This window comes from Agelaius tricolor, unplaced genomic scaffold, assembly GCF_023055355.1.
Source record: "Agelaius tricolor isolate 1412-34295 unplaced genomic scaffold, bAgeTri1.0.p SCAF_14, whole genome shotgun sequence".
NCBI classification, from domain to species: Eukaryota; Metazoa; Chordata; class Aves; order Passeriformes; family Icteridae; genus Agelaius; species Agelaius tricolor.
The window spans coordinates 11,283,217-11,301,496 of NW_027269274.1; the positions used below are offsets into that span (position 1 = coordinate 11,283,217).

General features: G+C 41.7%; 1 protein-coding gene across 1 annotated transcript in view; it reads left to right on the forward strand.

Annotated features, from left to right (window-relative positions):
• KBTBD12 (kelch repeat and BTB domain containing 12) overlaps window positions 1–16,545 on the forward strand; it is a 31,296-nt gene extending 14,751 nt beyond the window's left edge. The window contains exons 4-5 of the mRNA XM_071439663.1: window positions 1,364–1,561; window positions 13,861–16,545. Coding sequence (XP_071295764.1) covers window positions 1,364–1,561; window positions 13,861–14,030 — 368 coding nt within the window. The 3' untranslated portion in view covers window positions 14,031–16,545. The remainder of the gene's footprint in view (window positions 1–1,363; window positions 1,562–13,860) is intronic.
• Window positions 16,546–18,280: the final 1,735 nt, after the last annotated feature.

Below are 18,280 nucleotides of genomic sequence, written 5' to 3' on the forward strand. Positions count from 1 at the left end.
TGATTTCAGCCAGAGGAGAACTTCCTGCTGATGATAATGGACACTGAATTTTATTCTAATTTTTCTGCTCTGATGCAGGTTTAGCTGATTTTTATATTTGCCTGACTCTAAAATGCAAATCAGGAACACAGTGCTAGCAAATTTGGAGCGTTGCAGTCCCCATTTATAGGGAGCTTCCTCTTCCAAACACTTTTGGAGAATGCACAAGAGATTTAAAAAATAACACAGTCCATTTTAAGAGGTAGATAGAAAATCATATGCAGGTAAAACTTGGAGCAATAGGGGCTCATTTCTCTGACAGACCAGCTTAACAGCACTAGGGACAATATATTTTAAAAGCAGCTGAACCAGCACAGGTTGCACTTGCAGTCTTTTCCCTTTGCATATGCAAGGGCATAATTACATGCTTACAATGCATTTTGGATTTGCACAATTGAGCAGCCCTACACATGTATCTGGAATGCCAGCCTCCATGTGGAAATGGTTTGCCTATTGCAGCCATTTCATGTTTAAAAGTAGCCACAAACACACACATGCACAAAAGAACTCCATCAGTGCTCATTACAGGGTATTGTGTCCATTGGCACAGATGGAAAACCTGCATGGGGAGGATGTCAGCATATTAATTCCTGAGAACCAAAGGCTGTAAATTCAAAATGCGGATTTGATCACTGGAAAGGATTTGGAAAGGCAGAGTTTGCAAAGTACTGTCACTGTTTCCAGTGTGCTCTTAGGCACAGGGTCTCAGGTACACCTGCAGGCTGTCCCAGCAAAAGGAAACTGGGATCTGTTTCAATCCTGCATGCTGACTTCAAGCACCCTAATTAGGCACTCAACAGTAGGGCTTGTTGCTAATAACTCAGCTGGCTCTCCTGTGTGTTGAATGGGTTTGTTACTGGAATTTTATTTGCTTTAAGTACTAAGTGTAATTTAGCATAAGATATAGGTATAATATTTATTGAGGAGAACTAACCAAGAAATGCAAATAATTGCTAGTAATGTGTGAGAGTCAAATCCAACAACAGTATCTGAAAAATAGGTTTTGATCCATTACAATTTGTCCAGCAAATAGAACAAATAATTATGACAATTTCTACCATATGGGAAGAAAACAGAACAAAATACCTTTGTGTTTTGAAGACATTCTGCTTGTCCTTCCTTTGATATGAGACTTCAGAAGGGCTCTTGCTTTGGTGTCTGTGGATAACGTGCTGTAGCTTCTGCTTTGTGTTCTCTCACAAACTTCTGAAGCTGCAAAGAGGAAAGAGTGGGAAATGAGAAGATGCAAACAGAAAATGCAGCCAGCAATGTATTTCACAGCAGAACGTGGGACTGTTACATTTCACCTTTGTATCTCTTGCAGGAGGAATTGGGTGCCTTGGTTATGACAGAGGACAGACACGGAAATGTCTTGATGCAGTGGAGATTTATAACCCTGATGGAGACTTTTGGAGGGATGGACCCCCTATGCCTTCTCCCCTCCTCTCCTTACGAACCAACTCCACCAGTGCAGGCTGTGTGGAAGGGAAGCTGTACCTCTGTGGAGGATTTCATGGAGCAGGTACTAAAATGAGTCCAGCATTCTATGTGTAGTTAAAATCAGTTTCACTGGGCACAGACTGACCTGATGAGTGATCAGCCCTATCAGATGGCACTGGTATGCCCTGGAGTCATAGACCTGATTCTGCACTTTGGACTGCCCCCTCCTAATGTCAACATGAATTGGGTTCTGTTTGACTTTTGCTTTTTCCCTTAACAAAACACAAAAATTTAAGGATGTTTCTGATCTGTTTCTAAACCTGTCCAAATCTAAAACCTCAGCAGAATTATTCTGGATTTATATTTAGAGTTACAGAAATGAGGAGCTTAGTGTTTTATGGACATTAGAGAACTTGGGCATATTTGTTGAAGATTAAGGCCCTGTCCATCAGTCCTTAGCTATGTTATCTCACACTGTCTGCTTACTTACATGCTTTTTGTAATCAATGTTGAAAAAGCTTGTGTACTTAATGAGGACCCTGGGTTGGGAACTGAGATACAAAAAGACTGAAGCTCCAGATCAAGTGATTTTAAATAATCTTAGCCCCAGGGACACCTTTCTTCTTTTAAGTCTTTTTCCTTCCAACTTTGCTTAGCTTTATCTAGATCTCCAGTGCATATAACCTATTTTTTTTCATTATAAATGCAAAGGATTGCAAAACAAGCACACTTAAATGATTCTGCTACATGCAGCTGCCACCCCAAATTCCTTTCTAGGAGAAAGCAATAGCACAGATAGCAAGAGCAGTTATCCACTGCTAATAAATATCATGTCAGCCTCACTGTTGACCAGGAATAGTGGTATCACTGGGAGACCTGTCCTTCTCATTACAGTTTTACTTGTTTAACAACCTCTAAACTTAAATCTATTGTTATTTTAGAATGATGATTTTCATCAGCTAGTTCACAACTTGCCTCCTGCTTTCATTTGCTACTGTTTGAGGAAGCTGCTTCCTGAAAAGAATTGTTGGGCGTGTTCTCATGTCATCTCTTATGGAAGTTCTGTGACGTCAGAGAAATTTTGCTTATCACAAATCTGTGTTTCCATAGCAAACCTTGTGCCATTCTAGTTGTGTTCTTTCTCAGCAACATTATGAAAGAGCCTAAAGTTAGTGGGTAAAAATTTCAAAAGGCTAATCATGGGAAGTGGTTGAGTCACCATCCCTGGAGGGAGATAAAAGATGTGTGGATGAGGAGCTTGGGTACGTGGTTTAGTGGTGGGCTTGGCAGTGCTGGGTTAATGGTTGGACTGGATGATCTTAAAGGTCTTTTTCACCCTAAACAATTTGATGACTGTATGATCATTAACAGTGGAAAATGAAGTAATTTTTTTCCAGATGACTAACAGATAAATAAGAGATTTTCTGACTAGTGTAACTTCAGAGCCATAAAAAACACTTTCTGTACAATGCCACCACGTTCTGTCACTGAGTCATGTATAGAGAGTGGTTGTTCTGGGAGAGGCTGAAAGTCCTCCTGTGGATTTCAAGAAGGCTGTCTTTTGTATATTTGTATAATGCCAGCTCAATGGGGTCCTGATTCCTCCTCTACTATTGCAATCTGTATCATTATGTATAGAACTCCTTTGTACTAATAGTGTTATTTAGATTGGAAAACAAGAAGTCAAAGTTAGAAAATGCCAGTTTTGCAGCTACCTGTGCAACCTGAATTCTGACCCCCTACATGTGCATTCTGTGCACCAGTACAGAAGTAGTGTGTAGTTGTGCTGCTAGGCAGTTATTAACAAGGCAGCCTAAATAAGAGTCTCACTGTCAAATCAAGTGTAACCACATAGATTAGGAGTTGAGAGGAACCTGTGCCTTAAACACAGGCTTCTTAATGTGACTTTGAAGTTAGTACAGGAAAAGGGTTTTCTAAGTGGTCACAGCAATAACAGCTTCTGGCTACAGCATCAAGACAAGGATGGGCAGAGGCCGTGAGCTGAGGGTGGAGATGTCACCTGGCTGGCCTCTCTCCCTGGCCACATGTTCTCTGCATGCTGGAAAGGGCTCTTGCCTGATGAAGAGAGGGTTATTACTCTTTGGAGTGAGAGAGGGTTATTACTGCCACTTGGGAGCTTGGAGAGGGTGACTTGACCCTGCACTTTCACAATTACAGCTGCTCAGCAGCTTCAAGGTACAGAACAGCATGTGCTTCTGCTGCTTTAGTAGAAGATAGTACTATTTTAGAATGTGTTTGTTTGGTTTTGGTCTTTGGGCTTCTTTGGGCATGTCACTTTGGTTTTTGTGAGGGATGTGACTGAAAGAGGATATTCCAATTTTACAAAACATAGTAATTTATTTTCATCCAGCTTGTTCCAAGAACTCCAACTGGAAGCACAGCTGTAGTCTTTGGGTTTTCTGCCTGCTGAATGCCAAAGGACTGCTGTGATCATTCAAGAATAAGCACAGCAAAGAAAAAAAAAGGAAAATAAGCCAAAATCACTGCTGCAATTGAAGTCTTAGCCTATAGGGCTGAAATTAACCTCCTATATAGTATAGATCTGTCCCAGCCTCTTCAGCCTTCATTTGCCTTTGCATTTGCTTAAACCCACTCTTGATCCAGCGGGAAGTTGACCTGGTAAAGACATTGTTTCATGTTAATTTTTGACTGGTATGTGTCATGGTCTCTATGCTTTCCTGCATGTGTATGGACCTAAGTGGATCATTAGAGCCCAGAGATGCTGTAGCCAAAGCTGAAAAGCAGTTCTTAACTGCTTAAAGGGCCCTAAATTTGGAAGAAAGGATAAGTACTGCTCACCTACCGTCTTTTCTGAGTCCCATGTGACAACTGAAGTTTTGTGATGGCAGAATTCCCATTCCATATGTATTGCCTGTCACAAATCCTTGTCTGCCTGAAGGGAAGACAAATGATGCAGCCCTAACATCATTCCCAGGAGAAAATGAAGAAAAACTGCAGCTACTCTAGAGGGAAGTCAGCTTGGCCAGATGACAGTAGCAACTGGAGTCCTTCTAGCAGATGAGTGAACTCCAAAGTGTGTTCAAGCTCCCTCTGAACTGCAAGGAATATTTTTCAATGTTGAGATATCTTGGTAATGCTTGTAAGGTTTCCCCTGCTGAGGCTTGCTCAAGTTGGAAGCTTGTTCAAAGCTGGCCATGGAAGAGGAAAGGGGATTGATTCAGCTGAAGCTCAGACACTTCTCTGCAGTGCCTACACGAAGACCTTGGTAACCCTGGGCTCCCTGCAGCAGATGGAGAACCACAGACACTTCAGAGGGGGATTCAGATCCTTGGTGCTTTATATCTGCTCTGAAGGAGCAGAAAGAAATTCAGAATTCAGAGGAGCTCTCCTTCTCTTAAAGCTTCATGTTTAAATCAGGATGTGAGGGATTCTAACTTGGCTTACCTAGGGCAAACACATCAGAACTTGATGTCTGGTTTGATGGTGCAAACATCTGAGAGACCTCTGTATTGTTACCATTAGCTGATTAAGGTGTGTTTTTACAGCTATAAGTACCCAAAAAACACACTTCTTGTTTTGAATCTGTCTCCTCCTTAGTGAGACTTGCAAAACTTCATCTGTTGTCCAGTTGTTTATACAAATTAGCTCATTTTCTTCTAAAGCTTCTATGGTAAACAGGAGCCATTAACCTGCTTGTCTAGGCTCCAGCTCATGAAGCTTTGTGTCACAAATGTCATTTTCTAGCACTGTTATGGCATTCATCAAGATAATCACACATGTTTTAATTTTTTTCATTAGTTTATAGTTCAGTGCAGAGTGAAAACATTATCCCAAGTATGAATACTCAGCAGGGCTCAGTGTGCAACAGCCAGCCAGATTTCTGCTAAAATACTGCCACAATTCCTGCTGTAACTGTGGATTTTAAACCAGCCTTTGCAGCCTGGCTGTACAGTGTTCTTGTTGATGTGTTTTATTTTCTTTTCATTGAACAAAAACCTGTCAAGCTGCACAGGTTGACAGCTACTGACATCAGCCTGTGCCCAGCAGAAGCAGCCTCATTAGTGAGGCTCTCTGATGGAGGGGGGAGCAGTTCTTCAGGTATGCAGGATTACACCCTTATAAAATGCCTGCCAGATCAGGTTCCCTTTCTTTTTGACTGCTTCTGAGCATTAGAAATGTTTTTCTGGTGATAGTAATAAAAAAGAGGTATGTGCTTGGTTACTGGGACCATGTCATCTACTGTCATTGTCACTTGTAGTCTGTATCTGGTGGCTGGGGATTGTAGCTTTAGTTTCAGGCTATAGGTGTTGGTCCAGCTGTCTGGGAACTGAAATCCAGAGCGGAGTTATTGTTGTTTTGGTTTTTTTTTAATTCAAAGCATCCTGGCTGTATCAGTGATAGTGTGGCCAGCAGGACCAGGGCAGTGATTGTCCCCCTGTTCTGGGCACTGTTGAGGCCACAGCTCAAATCCTGGGTTCAGTTTTGGGCCCCTCATTACACAAAGACATTGAGGGGCTGGAGTGTGTCCAGAGAAGGGCGAGGGAGCTGGGGAAGGGCTGGAGCACAAACCTCCTCGGGACTGGCTGGGGATGTTTAGCTGGAGAAAAGGAGGCTCAGCGGGGAGCTTATGGATCTGAAAGGAGATTGTAGCCGGGGCGGGGTGGTCAGTCTCTTCTCCCAGGTGTAACATGTGACAGGACAAGAGGAATCGGCCTCAAGTTGCACCTGGGAAGGTTTAGATTGGATATTAAGGAAAATTTCTTCACTAAAAGCACTGTCAAGCACCGGAACGGGCTGCCTAGGTCAGCGGTGGAATCACCATTCCTGGAGGTGTTTAAAAGCCATGTAGTTGTGGCACTGAGGGAAGTGAGTTAGGGGTAGCTTGGCAGTGCTGAGTTAATGGTTGGACTTGGTGATCTTAGAGACCTTTTCCAAACTAAAGAATTCTATGATGTTAATTAAAATGCCACCTTTACTGTGATACTGCCATCCATGTGACATCAGCTGATCTGTAAAGTACAGGTACAAGCACCTCAATGCAAATTATGAAATGTTTAATAGATCTGATCTTAGCAGCACATATTCCCTGAAAGGTCTCATAATTTCATCAGGTAATGGGGCTTTTTGTGGAACTGTCTGTCTCTGAACTGGCAGAGACATCTCTTTGCCATCTCCCTCCTGTGTAGCTTAGAGCAGAGGAGGTGAATGTACTTCCCTAACATGTATGTTGAAAATTTCTCTAATGTGTGTAGTTTCATGTGGTACCAGAGCTGCTGAATCCAGTTTTATTTACTTACTCATATCAAGTAGAAATAAATTTTTCTCTTGAATAGTGTTACAGCTGGAGAAGGGGAGAAATATCTATGAAATAGACATGCAAGAATCTTAATTATTTTGTGCTTGCAACTGTTACCCAGGATAGGTGACAGTGATACAGAGTCCTACTACTTGTGTTAATTTTGATTCTTAAAAAAAATCAAAACAAACAACCAAAAACTTACAATGGATTAATTTTCTAGTCTATTCTTCCTCATTTACATAATCTGCAATCCATGCATTGAAATACAAGCAGCTCTGCTTGCAGCAGTGCAGAACTGTGTAGTAGTTACTATATTCCAGCTGAGCTAATGAGTTTTTATCTCCACACTGCCCACTCCTAATAGCAGACTAACTTAATAGTTATTTATTTTGACTAATCTTCCATGGAAGCTATTCCCCTTAGTCTCCTCCATTATGTGATTTAGATGGAGAGTCATTCTACTGCTTGTTTTTTATTATAGTGGTTATGGAACATTACTGGAATTAAATATAGACATATTAAGGAGTCTGGCACAGTAAATACTGCACTTGTGAAGCTTGGGGGTTGAGAGATTGGAACAAAACCTGGTTCTCCAGCACCTTCCCATGTTCCCAGCTAAATAAAGCAGAGGTTCAAACCCCGGGCTGCTTATCTGCAGCACTGTTTGTTTCCCTCTGTTAAAATTTAGTGTGCACAGATGAATAATTAAAGTTCTCCTGCCCACAGTTGCTGCCATTAGAATAAATATTCCCACCAATGGAAGAGATCCAGGGCCCTTGCATTTTGCTCAGCACAGGGCTGCAGGCACTGCCATGGCTCTGCAGCTCACAGCCATATCCACCCCAAAAAATGCAGCCTGACCTTTCACCAAATTCTCCCCCAGCACCAGCATGGGCTGCTGCCACTGGGAGAGACCTCTGCAAATGCTGCCTGCCCAGGGAGGGCTGCTCATCTACCCTGCTCATTAGCTGGAAATGTGCTGCCATAAATGAGGCCAAATCAGGTCAGGGGAATTGCTGGGCAGCAGCACCTGCTCATTTCACATCTAAATTTGACCTTCTCACTCTCTGGAAGTGGTATTAGCTATTCAGTCCTGCTTCTTACTGAGGCTCATTTATTGTTTATAAAGGGTTAATGAATGATTAATAGGTATTTTAATGCATTTTAATTAATTGCTGAAAAGGTCAATAGGTTGTTTAGAAACATGGCTTGTAGCCATGTATGACATCAACTGTGTTCAAAACTGTCATGCACAGTCTAAACATGTTTTATATCTTCTATAAATTATATATGAACCTATTGTAAGGCATTTAGAAACAGTATTTCAGGATGGGCTGAGCCAAACAGTTCTTACTCTGATTTGCTGTTTTTACCCATATAAATTGATATTGCATTGACTCTCTGCCTCTGTAACTTGTGATCCTGCTATCACCTGCTTGTAAGCCTGTGCCTGAAAGAGGCTTTGGCCATGAAGAGAAGGAAAGATTTTAAAAGCTTGAGCAGCTGGGTCAGTCCCAAGGATAAGCAACTGAATTAGGAGCTCCCTTCTGTAGACCAGCCCATTCTTTATACATACATTTAATTTTAGTATCCATTGATTTGTGAGTGAATGGGTGGCTCGTGAATCTATGGTCCTGAAGAATTGCCCAGCAGATCAGGATGAGAGAGGACCTATCTATGAGAAGGAATATCTTACCTTACTCCATGCAGGTGCTGGGCAAACAGCCACAGTGGTGAATTGAAGCCCCCACCTTCTCCCAGCTTTGGGTGTGTCTGGTGGGATGCACCTGGCCAGCCTTAAACAGCCCAGCCAAGCTCCCTCTCCTGTGGATTCTCTGCCTGCTCCTGCCCACAGGCACAGATGATGGATGGCCCTGACCTCCTGAGGGTGCTGCCTGTGTCTCACTGGTGGAGATAGGGAGCAGCTCACACACAAATGGGATTGAAGGCCACAGACTTGATGAACTTATTATTTTTCCTACTGCAAATGAGGAGCCAGGACAGCTGGTAGTAATGATCTAAATGCACTTCTATCCCATTGCAACACAAATATGAATTCCCAGGTCACCTAACTCCACCTCATGTAATTATGAAAGCAGCTATTAGTGGTGAGGAAGATAAGTAGCAGAGGCTAGTCCCATGTGTTTGAAATCATTCTCTGGTACAGATAATGGCATGAAAAAGCAGGTGCAAACCAGCACTGGAGGCTGAGCTGCTCCAAGGCAGCTCTGGGTGGCTGTTTGGTGTCAAGAGCTGGGCAAACAAGTGAAAGAAACACCTGAGTAAATATTTCAAGGACTGTTGAATTGGCAAGAACCTTGTGATATTCAGGTGCTTTTTTTCCATGACAGGAGCAGAGCAGACAGCAGTCCAACCGCCACAGGTTTGGTGTCCTTTTTGAAAAAAAGTATTTATATAAATTGATCTATGGCAAAAGAATACAGCACATATTAGGAACCTTCAAACTGGAAAGGAAAAAAGGTTGTATCAGCCTGAGAACCACCATCAGGAGGAGCTCAGACAAGTGGCCTGTGTGAGGATGTCCTGGGGCACAGAGCTCCAGGACAGATGGGACGCTGAGGCTTTTCCCAGCACACAAGGTGGCCCAGCTCTGGATGAAGATGCTGAGGTGCTGCTGGCCACCTAACAGTGTGTCAGTGTGGCTCTGTCACTGCTGGAAGGCAGGGGAACTTGTCCCAGAATGCTTTTTTTGTTGTTGTTATCTTTGCACTGATGCAGAGGCATCATGACTTGTGGCTGGGCACCTGCTCTCAGTCTCCACCACTCTGCTTCCTCATTCCAGTGCTGGAGGAAATCTCCCAGCTGATGTCAATGGGCTTCTGCAAGAAACAATGAAATATCAACCACATTTCAGCAAACTTGCCATAGATTTCACTCCAGTGAATGGAAATTCAGAATGATTTTTTTTTAAAGTTCAATCCTCTGGACAATGAGTAGACTACAGCAGAAAGAATTTATTTATTTTAGCTTACAAATGTAATAGCTGTGTGGTTAGTAGTCCTGAACAGAGTATGGATTTTCTACCTGCTAAGCATATTGCTTAATTCTTCTACATCTTCCTCCCTTAAGTCCTCTCAACTCAAAACCTGACAATTGTACCTGAATTTTCAGTTACAAATGAGAAAGAGAAAGAAAGGTCCAAAAAAAGTGGTAATAAATACTATTGTCATGTGGAAAGTTGTTCTTTCATTCCCAGCCTCCAAATCAGAATTGGAATGTGGTAAAAAAAAAATCCATCAAAACACCCACAAAGAAACAAAACCCAACAAAGCAAAAAAACCCAAAAAAAACAAAACAAAAAACCAACAACAACAAAACAGATGAAAGAGCAGATGAAATATTTATGTTGCCTGCAGTCATACTGTGTGTCTTTCCAAGAATCGTTCATCCTGATTTATGTTCACTCCTGATTCAAATGGCATGAGAAAACTTATGGCATAAAATGAAGTCTGGCCATATTTGGGGAGTGAGTCACAAACCTTTCCAAGAAAAAGCATGATTGTGTATATGGAAGGCAGGCAATCACTTACTGAAAATTAATATTTTTGTTCTTTTTCTTCCTGCACATTCAAAGAAAAAAATAATGTGAAAAAGTGTTTTGTTTGCAGACCAGAATATAAAAGTTAATCTTAAAACTAATTTTGCTTTGACTACTGTATTTGTATATATAAAATACAGTTTTAAGAGTCATAAATTGAACATTTTCAGGTGTAATTTAAGTCTTGTCACTGGGAAGAGATGGATTTCCAGGGTCACTGTTAACCTTCAGTCTGGACTTGTACATCAAGAAGGCAAAACTGTACCCAAAGAGTTCTGACTCTTTAACACACCACAATTTCTGGTGGGGATTAAGTTATCCTGGGATTAATGATCCCTTTGCTGGTTTAGCGTCTTTCTTTCCTGAGTATGAATAAATCACTGTTTTACTGCTAGAAAAGGATCTGCATCATGGTTAGGTTTGTACAATTGGAATAATTCTAATCTAAAGTGGTTTAAATCCTGTGCAGAAAAACACAGTGTAAGAAAGTTTCTTAAAACTTCTCATGGTTAAACAAGAGCATGCAGAAAACTATGCCTCATTTTGTAGAAATAAAATGAGTGAAACCCTTTCACTAGGGGAGGTGATTGTCTGGTGAGGCAGAATAATGCAATGAGGACAGAGAGTTGTGTGGGGTGGCTTTTTAAAAAGTAATCTCTGCAATACAGCCAATTGCATTTTGTAGGTGTCACATGATTCTCCTGTGAGCAGAATAATCTGCTATGATCTTGCCTTTTTAAAATTGCAATTAAATAAGGCAAATCAATGAAGAAGAATTAGGAATTATTTGTACCTTCAGGCTGTTTATTGGGATTAAAGCCCAAATCCAGCATTACAGACTGGAATCAAAGGTGCTATTCTCTTTGGAAAGAACCACCTTTTCTGTTGTTTTTACCAAGAAAAAATAAGATTAAAAGAACGCTTGAAAACTGAAGGTTTTCAGCTCATTTCTCTTTTAAATAGAAAAGGTGTAATTTTTTTTCTGAAGTATGACTATTTTGAGCAGTGCTTTGCCTCACATGAACTTTCTCATCTAAAGGCTGCTGCTTAATTTCCTTTAAACAAGATAAGACTAGAGAAGTTATTGCTTCCCTTGACTCTTTTTATCTCCCAAGGGTTAACAGTTAACTAACACTGCTTATGCTGCAAAGCAGAATTTCTAGTGTGGAACAAAACCAGTCAGAATATCCCACAGAAAAGGGAAACAAGGGACATAAAGGTTGAGAGTCACCCAGGTCAGGAAAAAACACAGCAAGGCTTGTAAAGAAGGGTTGCTGAACCTGCCTTTGATGTTTTAATTATGAATTCCTTTTCTGAAGTGTTGCAATCACTCACAGAATGTCTTGGTTCCAGCATTTGATTATTTTTCCTGTGTTTGTCTCATTTTTGTCATCATCCATGCCAAAGAAAATCCAGGCATAAAAATTTATTGCATAAAAGAGATTATCTAATAAAAAACCACAGAGACAGGAGCCTCCTGTGTCACAGCTTTGGTCTGCTTGTGCTCCTGCATTTGCCTCAGGAAAAACCTCTTGACTCTTGCAGGGTCATACAGGAGTTTGCTGTAGTGGCACATGTTATTTGTTTGCTCTTTTTCAGTTGTGTCTTCTCTCTTCACATGTAAATGGCTTTTTCAGCAGTTTGCTGTCTTCTGTCTTGAATGGCTGCAGTCTTCCAATGTATTATTATCCTCCTGTAAAGTCTAGGTTCAATAAGCAATCCATCCTAACCTGTTTCACAAAAAGGAATGGAACAAAGAGTGTTCAGATGAGACTCTATCCTGCAATCTCACTCAAAGCTCCTGGGGAGTAAGCTTGTGGACATCCATGAGAGTCCCAGAGGGCTGGCTTTGGACCAACAAAAATTACACCACAATAAATTGTGACATAACAGGGGGGAAATGAGAACAGGTTGTGGAAGCTGGGGCAGAAAAGCTGTGCTGCCCTCCTGTATCCAGATGAAAGAGGGTGATGGTGAATGGGTGGTGAGTGGATTCCTTAGATAAGCACGACAAAAATGTGCAGAAATGTCCACAAAACTTGTGCAACATCCACAGATCTCGTGCATATTCAGGATCTGCTGAAAACAGAACTGTCCTGTACCCACTCAGCAAGGAGCCATTCCTGGGAGGAGAAGTCTTGTTTCCATCATCCCCACATCCCAAAGCTCCTCCCTGCAGGGGAGCCTGGGGGGCTTTAAATCCCACCACACTGCATCATTATAACATCAACACCAATTTTGCATGGAACCTAAACCATGCCAGCACTGTCCTGGGGCACTCAACCCCCAGAGCTGCTGTCCCCTGGAGAAATATGTGGTCTGTTTCCAACATGAAAAACAATCTGTGTCTCTGGGTGCTCTTCTGCTTTCATTCTTTTGCCCTTCTTCAATCCTTTAGTGTCTGTTGCACATAAGGGCAGTGCCCAAACCATGAGGTGCAATTGATAGGTGTGAGATAGGGCTGTTGCTGGGGGTTGGTTTTTATTAAAAAGTTCCTATAAGGGATAGCTGAATGGGAATCTCACTCTGGAGCCTGTAAACTTTACCCTGTCACCAGTCTATTGAGACTCAATAAAACAGCATTGAGCATTCAATGTTTCTTGCTATGATTGTTCTTATCCTGGTACCCTTGAAGTGTCTGTTCTTGTAAGTCTGAGACCTGGCTTTTAATACATCTTCCCCAAGGCTCATCTGACAACAAAGCACATGCATGTCCTCAGCTCAAAATAAGGAAAACTTAGGCTAAAGTTACTTGCTGTGAGAATGCAACTTTAAGATGAAAAGAAAAAGTGAGCAGAAATTAAAGATGTTTTATTTTTAAGAAAGGTTGGCTATGAGTAACAATTGTTGCAGAGCTCAGGACTGTTGTTAGCAAAGGAAGGGTTTGTAGTCTTGTAAGAATTTTAATATAGCACTGCTGGTTCTCTGCTTCATGGTGATTCTTTATGTTTTGTTTGTAAAAAGCTTCTTGTCTGGAGATTGGCTGTGATTTAATGGCATTCTTCTAACCTGCCTGTCCATGACAAATTCCTCAGCATTTCATTTCAGAACATCTAAAGTGCATCTAGAGCCTTGGGGGCTTTTTCTGTCTTTATTTCTCCCCTAAATCACAGGATGTCCAGACTGTGCACTCAAGAAAAGCCATAGTATTGGAGTGCTTCCTGCAGCCTGAGAATAGCATCTTGGCTGGGGCAAAGAAAAGAACACACTGCATGCAGGCATGCTTGTGAACAAGAGGCAACTCTGTCTCTAAAAGATGAGCATCTGACAATTGACTGCAGGATAAACTGCCACCTGCATACTTGTACAAAGATGGAGCACTTGATGCTTTTGTCTCTGCACCTGGCACCCAGAGTGTGAGGAGTGACTGCACTGTGGAGATTTCCATCTGCACTGTTTGATTTGCTGCACGTTGGCAGTGTCAGTATACCACAGAAATTACCTTTTTATTTCCCCTTTCAGAAAGCTCATAATAACAACTGCCCAAACCTCTTGGATCCTGTTTGACTTGCCCCCTGCTGCTGTTGCCTTTGTTTTTCAGCTCGTCACGAAGTGATCACCAAGGAGATCCTGGAGCTGGACACGTGGGAGAACCAGTGGAACGTGGTGGCCACCAACGTCCTCATGCACGACAGTTACGACGTGTGCCTCGTGGCTCGGCTGAACCCACGGGATCTGATCCCTCCTCCTCCAGATTTAGTGAACCAATAGAAGTTCAGGGGCTCTCAGTGCTTCCAGATTCCGCAGAGACTGAAGAATTTGGGGAGGCAAATGCTGCATTGGCTCTGGATCACAGCTGGGTCCCACACAGAGGGAAGGGCAATATGTGCTTAAGGACATAATTGCCTTTGAGCTGTGCTTCTCTGATGATGCTTAATTTGATAGTCCTGGTGCTCTGCACTTCTGTGCTTGAAAGCCAAGGCTGTCCAGCCTTTGTGTGTGGCTCTGCATCTTCAGTCTGGCTGTGCAAGCTCCAGTGCTGGGTGAAGCCTGAGCTGCTGGGACTCTTTGCCTGACAGGCACAGTGGCAGCCCAGGGCTCAGCTCAAAGCAGGCACATGGCAGAAAGCTCTAGCCAGCAAAATCCCTCCTTTGCTGTCCATCCCACTTGGATCTACTATCTCCCCAGGAAGCTAAGAAATAGAGTAGGTCAGCTGATGAAAAACAAGTGCCAGACTGTAATTGACTGATGCAAAGGTAAAACATAGAAAAGCCTTTGTTTGAAACAAAATCCCATTAGCCAAGGTCCATTAGCCAAGAACACCAGCTCCTGCAAACACCATCTAAAGCACAGACACTACAGTCAAGACATCCTGTCTTTGCTAATAGACCTGAACCTGTGCTGGCAGAAAACTAATCCTTTGGCAGCAAATCACAAATGAGTCTTTCAGTAGGGTTGGTAGGCAGTCTCTAGCAAAGACAAGAAGAATCCTAAATTTTCACATATATCCTATTTATTACAAAGCCTGGTATGACCAGGATCTTAGAGCTCAGTTAGGAAACTTCCCTTGAGAGACGAATAAGGGGATGCCAACTAAAAAGTAATAAATGAGACCAGCTCTATCTGCATACCAGCATTGCAGCTACAGGAAAAGGAGAGATATGCTAAACAATAAATGTTTCTATAATAGCTTTAATGGAGGCTAATAAGGCTAATTCTCTACCAACAGAATTGGTTATAATCACAGGGAAGAGGAACAATTCAAACAGTTTTTCTGAAGGCAGAGTTAGTCTTTGTAGGGCTTGAAGACAGTAGGTTAGAATGAAAATTGCTCTCCTATTTGAATTACCAGTAACTATTCATCAGTTCTCTGGTGCCTGCCTTGCAGTGTATCTCTTGCAGACAAGAGAACTGGAAATCTCATGGTGCTCTTGGGCCACAGCTGTAAATGGCAGCATGCTGCAATGCAGACTGCATGCCAGAGGCAAACATAAGACTAAACTATGATATTGTGTGAGATTAATCAGAATAATCATTGCCAGCAAGAAGTGGCTTTTGATAACTACAAAAGCAGCAACAAAAGTGGAACAAAAAAAAAAAAAGGCAAAGAAATGAGGGAGTCCATCAGGTAGTTTACCCATAGTTACTTCCAGGATTTGTATTTTAGAGCATCTCAATTTTCTCTTTCAATCATGTTTTAGGCTGCAAAAATGCCAGCCTTTTTTGTTGCTTTTTTGACTGCAGTGCTCTGCTTATGGCAGAGAGAGATGATGATCCAAAAGCCTTTCCCCAATTTTGACTTGTGTTATTCATTAATTATTCTATAAATATCCAGTGGGAATATTAAGCTGTCATGTAAAAACTCTAAGAAGGAGGAGGACTAATTTTTCCTGATAACTCTTGTAGGACACTGAGGAATGCTCAGACAAGAAGGGATTTGAAGGGAAGAAATTAAGGAAAACAGATAGAAAAGGAGTAAATCCATGAGCCTTACAGCTAATTGCTTGTCTCCCTTTGCATTTCCCATCAGCATGTGTGCCACAGCCTAAAGATGTACTCTTGTGTTTGCATAATTTCTGTATTATTCAGCCATCCTTTTTTCTTTCCATTGCTCATATAGGTTATCATCTGCCTAAACAGAGTTGTGACAACCATGAACTTCTGAACTACAAATCAGTGACCAGTTCCTAAAATCTCAACCCCTCTGGTCATCAAATGCAGTTGTAGGTGTAAGATCAAGAAGGCAAACTCTGCTTTAATAAATTTTTTAACAAAATCAGTAGAAAGTTCTTCCAATCAATAACCATCCAGTACTGGAAATTCCTTGACTTTTGTTGTTACTGTGAAATAAAGGTAATTTTGTTTTAATTTCTCTGCAAGGCTCTTAAGGCAGCTGGAAGCAATGCTCTTGAGCATCCATTAAGGGTTTCCTTGTGAAACATCAAATACTGCAACTGTATCTACTGATTTTTCTTTCTTATTTTTTCTTTTTTCTTTTTTTTGCCTTTTTTTTTTGTTTGTTTTTTGGGGGGTTTTTTTTGTTGTTTTTTTTTTTGTTTTAAATGGATTTCTTTTGATCTTTGGTCTCTGCTCTGTGGTCTATTCCTTACAGTCCTTGTGGTTTAAAGCCTGGGTTAATCTACTGGATTTCACTCCCTAAAGGACAGTCTATTTGGAATATTTCAAGGGAAGAAGGGAGATATTTGCAGCCTTTCATTAGTAATATTTGACCATGTGTGTGAAACTCAGCTGGCACACTCCAATTAAACTTTTATTCCAGTATTGAGCTGGCTGTTTCTTTCTCACTTCATATGTTTTGCTTTTAAGACAGATATTAAATGAGCTGGATAGAAGGAAAGCATATACTCTGAGAAGGTCTGTCTTGATAACTGAGGACAGTAGTGACATTCATTTTCTATATTGGCCTTGCAATCAGTGAGCTTGAGCTGCACTGGGAGTTACCAGGGCTTTTTCCAGGGCCAAGGGACCTTCCCTCACTGCACTGAGCATCACCTTTCCTGCTGCCCACGGGCTCTGGCTGCCAGTGGGGACCCCCACGTGTTTCTGCCCAAGTCAGAATGTCTAGCCCTATTTATCAAGCAGGGGAATGTTTGGGGTTTTTTCTGGATTAAATATTTAGAATGGGGGCACTAACTTCTTAATTTTATGTGGGCCCTATGCAGTTCCTGGGTTGCCCTTGGGATGACTTAAATTTCCAAACCAGTATTTGAAAGTGCAGTTTGTCTGAGGTAGGCAGAAGCAGAAAGCATGCTTGTTGAGAGGCATAGATCTCAACCAACATCCCTCTGAGAGTATAACAATCTGCAGCTCTGCTATGTCCATGGGTAATCTCACATTGCTGTCAAAGTCCTTAAGAGTCTTAACTTCTTCTGTGACAAAACCTGATACAAAAAAAAAAAAAAAAATTACAGAGTATGCATTCTCCAACCTCCCCCAAATGTGGGTATCACTGAAATAATATTTTACTGCAGCCCCTTTCCTTCTGAGCAGCAGTTAACTTATGTTTCATCAAGGCTGAATTTACATCATCCATAACTCTAAAATGCAAGCAGTGCTGGAAGCTACCAGCTGTTTAAATGGGTGGGGGGTTTATGGAGCAAAAGCATATACCACAGCTTCACAGGAGGGGCTGAAGTATTTCACTGGTTCCCATACATGAGGAAAAATGTTGGAATGGTAGCTGGTTACGTGGTACACAGGGAAAAAAGCAAAAACGTGACATGCTACAAAAAGCTAATTGGAGCTCTCAATTTTTAACCCCAGCTAATGTTTTAATTTTGAACTTGTCCATAGATAACTGACTTCATAAAGATCCCTGCAGATTTCTCATGTCTGTTTTCATGCCTGTGGACAAACAGGAAACCATCAGGCATCCGACTCCTCACCCTCACACAGCACTGCTGGGGTTGCTTGCCTGGGTCTCAGTCCCTGCCCACTGCAGGCAAACACACACACTGCATTTTGCATGTGTGCAGTATTGAAATTTATGGGGCAGTGTCTGTATTGTGTTCCAGCAGACACACACTGCCACTCAGAAAGCCTTGATCTGCCAAATAAATATTGCCTTGGTGCACATAGAGCTGTCAGCTCTTCTACCAGCCCTCCAAAATATGCTCCAGGTAAGAGGCTGAGGGAGCACCTGTAAAAGAAGGTGACAATAGAGGTGGGAAGAGGTTCCAGAGTGTTACAACATGTGGTGGATTTGGCCCTGGATCTCCTGATTCTGGTGGTTTTTTCCCTCTTCTTGAGATGTGTACTGAGATCCATGATCAGTGAAAAAATAAAAGAAGCTAGAATATATTTTTTAATATTATGATATATTCATAAAGATCTATGTTGCTTTTCTGCTGATTTGGAAGATAATGGCATTCTTTTAATAAGCTGTATACCTGGTGATTGCTGTCAGCTACGGGGGTGGTCCCTTTCACTGCCTGCTCTCTTAATGGATTATGTAGCTCCTCTGAAAATAAGTTTCATGAATCACAATGCTTTGAATCACC